Raw genomic sequence first — 5,399 nt, 5'->3', positions numbered from 1 at the left:
AGATAATCTTGGCCAGCACATCAGCGGTCACCGAAGGTTTTGGTTTGGCCACCGATGTGCCGGCCAAGTTCTTCAGAACTATAGAAGGAAAACACTGTATAGGTAAGATCAGATCGAGTGGAGTTCAGCGATCAATTGGCGCGCAGTGAAGGGTGCTTGCATGCAGTGCTTGCCGCAGTGGTGCGCAGTGAGGCAGTAGTGGTGCGCAGTGAAGCAGTAGTGCAGTACTCTATCAGTAAAGGAGATACGGTGGATCAGTAAAAATGTATGTATGCGATCCTGACTCGAATCCTGAATCGAAGGCCCAGTGAAGCAGAGACAATGACCCGGTAAAGGATGAGAAAAGGTCCGGTAAAGAAGAGACCCGGTGAAGGAGAGGCAAAAACATGGTAAGGGAGAGGTAGACGCCCAATGAGAGAGAAAGACAAAGAAAATTTAAAAAAAGCTGGGCAGGATTCCCTTTCATATTCCCGATAGTGGTTGCATTTCACCTCCAATGTATCTTGATTTTAGTCGCAAAATCCTGTAACTATTTAGGAATGATGAGAGGAATGAACTGCAGCACAGTACACCACCTCGCATCGTGGGAGTGGGCCTGGACAAAACTGTAATGCACATCCGGCCGCAGCTTCTGTTGTTGCTGCAATGTCTGCTGCTGCTGTTTTGTAGCGAATATTAGGGTTAATAGCTGAAATGAAGTATTACCTCTGCTCCAACAGGACATCAAAATAAATAGTGAAACTGTTGTGCTCGAAATTACCACAAAAGATGATGTTAGTGGTTAGTCGAAACACAGGACATGCGAATGAAACAAATACTATGATTGATAACTGAAATGTTTATGCCATTTCAAGTGGTTTATTGGCCGAAAAATTTTCTGTAATCGCAAGTGCCAAAATTTAATTTTTTTCCAGAAACTTGAATGACCATAAGTTGAGGTTAGGGCACTCGCTAATCTCGCTAGTTAGCAAAATCACTTGAATTTATCTTCATTTTTCTCTTTTCCTTTGCTGGTGTGCTCATCTGATAGTTTGAATTAAAAAATGTGAGGTTAGAATAAAAATTAGCGAGTAAGCATTATGTTCACGTTTGCATAATCGTTACCCTCAAATGTAAGCAAACGGTGATGATGTCTGGCCCAATGATAGCACAATGATGCTATAAGGCGATGATAAACGACGGATTTACAGCTAAGGCTGTAAACCAAGGCGCTAAGAACATGCACGTAGCAGCAATACATCAGCCAAGGCGCTGGCCTAACGTATAATTGAATGAATCCCTCTACGAGACCGCGCATTAATGACGGCTGGAGTGACAGCGATATGGTCCACCTTAACCATGACTTACGCTGCATATGATGTCGAATATACAGACGACGCGCCATCAGACGGCCGACTTGCCACCATACATCTCGTCATCATACGGTCCTCCCGCCACGATACGGCCAGCCTGCCACCATACGGCATCCCTCCACCATACGGCATCTCGCCACAATACTGTCCTCCCGCCACCATATGGCCATCCCGCTACCATACGGCCATCATGCCAACAATACGGCCATCCCGCCACAATACGGCAATCCCGCCAACAATACGACCATCCCGCCAACAATACGGCCATCCCGCCAACAATACGGCCATCCCGCCACAATACGGCAATCCCGCCAACCATATGGCCATCCCGCCACCATACGACCATCTCGCCACGATACAGCCATCCCGCCTACAATACGGTCAGCCCGACATCACACGGCCATCCCGCCATATCCCGCCAACAATACGGCCATCCCGCCAACAATACGGCCATCCCGCCAACAATACGGTCAGTCCGATATCATATGGCCATCCCGCCACCATACGACCATCTCGCCACGATACAGCCATCCCGCCTACAATACGGTCAGCCCGACATCACACGGCCATCCCGCCAGCTGACGGGCCACCGGACTGGCATGGTGGCCCAGGGCGTCGGTCTGTCCTATGCCGCCACCTGACGGGCCGGCGGCTAAGAGCTCTCGCACGTTCTGTCCGCCAATTCATGGAATTTTTGCGGGCCTTTGGACGCGCGCTCGCAAAACTGCGGCGCTGGCGAGGATTTTGCGGCGCCGGAGACCTGGCGTGCATTAGTGTTACGTGTGTGTGATGAGCTCGGTGTATGTGAGGAGTTCGTTGTGTGTGATGTGAGGTGTGCGGTACGCGTGTTATGTAATGTAAGAGGCGCGATGTGTAGTGTACGGCAGGCGTACCCATGGTTGAACTAGTATAAGGTTAACCCATGAAAAGCTCATTTTTGCGGATATAGTTTGTTGTTCGCCTGTGACGTCACTGATCTCAGTGACGTCACGGGCATTAACCAATCACCGAAATGCGATCAAACCAGTCAACCAATCCGTTATGGGAATGACGGGTTTGTTTACGTTACTCGGTCTCAGTGACGTAACAAGAAAGCTGAACTGACAGGCGATCATGGTTGATATAGAATATAGATCAACCATGGGCGTACAATTGAACGTGCTGGCGTTAAGGGCCAGTGTTATTTGGTAATATTTTCAAGTTTAAATAATTATTAGAGACAGTTAATTGCAGAATGGTTTGTTGAGAATAACGATTTGAGGTTGCCAAATTTGAAAATTGTTTATATATTATTTTTTTGCGTGACAGGGATTTGTTCGCATTAGGATGTACACTTGATTTTGGCAGTTGAATTTTCGAGTGGAAAAAATCTTTCATTTGGACCCTCATGTACCTTAGTTATTTTGATCTATTCCTATAGAGTAATAATGTAACTAGACTGCTTGAATCGCAGATTCACTAGAAATTTAAAACCGAAGAAAACGCCACAAAATTCAGTATTTCTCTATTGAAAACGTTTTGGAGACCAGCTCCATCGTCAGTTTGATAAATCTAGAACACAAATACAGTCAGAAAATTAATAAAGTTTGGAGTCATAAGAAAAAAAAACAGAAGTTAAAACCTAAATTTACAGGCAAAGGGCAGAATAATAAAGAAATACCTATCTATTCACAATTTCTAATGATAAGAACTGTAGGCAGCATTTAAACTAGGCTTCTCTTTAAAAATATACAATAATTCCAAAATGCGCAGATCGGAAGCACCAGAACTATAAACTAAAACCTTAAAGTCAGTGTCGGACACCGGAACGTTGCACTGTTCGGCGTGACTGCGAACAGCCGAATGAGGAGGGCGCGATAGTAACTGCCCAGTCCTATAACTCCTCCCTTTATGCTCAGCGACCCTAGTGTAGAGGTTGCATGCCGTCATCCCAACGTACGCAGATGCACATCGTGCACAACTAAATTTATAAACTAGGGACGATCGCATGTGAGAAGGGAGGATATCTTTGTATCTAAAAAACGAACCTATTTTGAAATTATTAACCAGTAAGATACGAAGATTAATGTCCGGAAAGTATTTCATAAACAAATCTTTTAATTCTCTTGACATAACTTCGGACGCATGGCTGAAGTATGGAAAAGAACAGTAAACTACTTTTCTACTATCAGGCTCTGGAACAACTTCACTGTATCGCTTAAACATGAATTTCTTAATCTGGGTAAACACCATACCAGAAGGAAATCCAGCGAGAAGACGTTGCGCAAAAATTCAGATTCAGAATGTACGGCATGGAAAGTCGAGCATATACGAAAGCCGCGGTGTAATAGTGTTTGAAGCCCGTTTAAATTGAATCTAAAAGAACAAAAACTGAAAAAGCTGGTGCTTAGGCTGGTGAAAGTTGATTTTCTGAAAACAGATGTTTGAAAACGGCCATTAGATTTAGTAATATTGCAGTCTTGAAAGACAAACTATTGTTCGATTCAAGTTCCATGGTAAATTTGACAGAATTATGTTGCAAGTTTAAGTAATCGAAGAAAAGTTTTACATGAGAGGGATGCTTGAAAATAAGAAAGGTGTCATATCTGTTATGAAAAATTAGTTTAATATCAGGAGGGCAATTGGTCAGCCATGACCATGACCATGACCATGACCTATAGAGATTTTGTCTAAACGCACCATATTGACCTTTTCGGGCGAGCCACGTTACCAAATTAAATAATGATGTGAAATAAAATTTCACAAAAATCCAGCAAACAGACTGCAGAGAACTGACCAAATCAAGGTACATTTCAGAACCAAACTCAACAATGGCAAAGCCACGATACTTTCACTGACTGGGCACAGACCCAGATACGGTACAGGCACGGTACAGGCACTAGCACGGTGCCTCAGTCAGCGGGCCTCAGACAGGTCCTCTGCCCCACCCACTGCCTCAGTCAGCGGGCCACAGACGGGTCCTCTGCCCCACCCACTACCTCAGTCAGCGGGCCTCAGACGGGTCCTCTGCTCCACCCACTGCCTCAGTCAGCGGGCCTCAGACAGGTCCTCTGCCCCACCCACTGCCTCAGTCAGCGGGCCACAGACAGGTCCTCTGCCCCACCCACTGCCTCAGTCAGCGGGCCTCAGGCGGGTCCTCTGCCCCACCCACCACTGCCTCAGTCAGCGGGCCACAGACGGGTCCTCTGCCCCACCCACTACCTCAGCCAGCGGGCCTCAGACGGGTCCTCTGCCCCACCCACTACCTCAGTCAGCGGGCCACAGACGGGCCCTCTGCCCCACCCACTGCCTCAGCCAGCGAGCCTCAGGTGTGCCCTCTGCCCCACCCACTGCCTCAGTCAGCGGGCCTCAGACGGGTCCTCTAGCCTACTCCATGTTAAAGCAAGCAGGTTCCAGCGGACTCTCTGGCCAACATTCGCCTCACAATTCGGGCCCAGGCAGGCCCCAATGTTTCACCCTTGCCCTAGCTGTGAGGCTTTCAGCAGAAGACAAATTTTTTGCAGAAAATGCGAGTGCTGTGGCAGCGAATGCGTGCACTAGGCAGTGACTGCATGCACTAGGCAGTGACTGCGTGCACTAGGCAGTGTATGCGTGCAAAAGGCAGTGAATGCGTGTACGCGACAGTAAATGCATGTATATGGTAGTAATTTGCTGTCCAGGAGTAGGGACTTCTCCACTTCTCCCGTAGAGGGGACTGTGCAGTGTCCAGTGCTAGATCGTTCAGTAGAGTGGACTGTTAAGTGTCCAGTGCTAGATCACACAGTAGAGAGGACTGTCCAGTGTCCAGAGCTAGATCATTCAGTAGAGTGGACTGTCCAGTGTCCAGAGCTAGATCGTTCAGTAGAGTGGACTGTCCAGTGTCCAGAGCTAGATCGTTCAGTAGAGTGGACTGTCCAGTGTCCAGTACTAAATCGTTCAGTAGAGTGGACTGTCCAGTGTCCAGTACTAGATCGTTCAGTAGAGTGGACTGTCCAGTGTCCAGAGCTAGATCGTTCTGTAGAGTGGACTGTCCAGTGTCCAGAGCTAGATCGTTCAGTAGAGTGGACT

General features: G+C 47.3%; 1 protein-coding gene across 1 annotated transcript; it reads left to right on the top strand.

Annotated features, from left to right (window-relative positions):
• The first annotated feature begins 1,338 nt into the window (after positions 1 to 1,338).
• LOC108673235 (extensin-like) lies at positions 1,339 to 4,717 on the top strand. The gene is made up of 2 exons (XM_018161025.1): positions 1,339 to 1,821; positions 4,292 to 4,717. The coding sequence occupies exons 1-2, from the start codon at positions 1,339 to 1,341 to the stop codon at positions 4,715 to 4,717; spliced, it is 909 nt and encodes a 302-aa protein (XP_018016514.1).
• Positions 4,718 to 5,399: the final 682 nt, after the last annotated feature.

The sequence above is a fragment of the Hyalella azteca genome, unplaced genomic scaffold (assembly GCF_000764305.2).
Source record: "Hyalella azteca isolate HAZT.00-mixed unplaced genomic scaffold, Hazt_2.0.2 contig14097, whole genome shotgun sequence".
NCBI lineage: Eukaryota > Metazoa > Arthropoda > Malacostraca > Amphipoda > Hyalellidae > Hyalella > Hyalella azteca.
The sequence above is the reverse complement of the archived record's forward strand: the minus strand, read 5'-3'. Positions and strand labels throughout refer to the sequence as shown.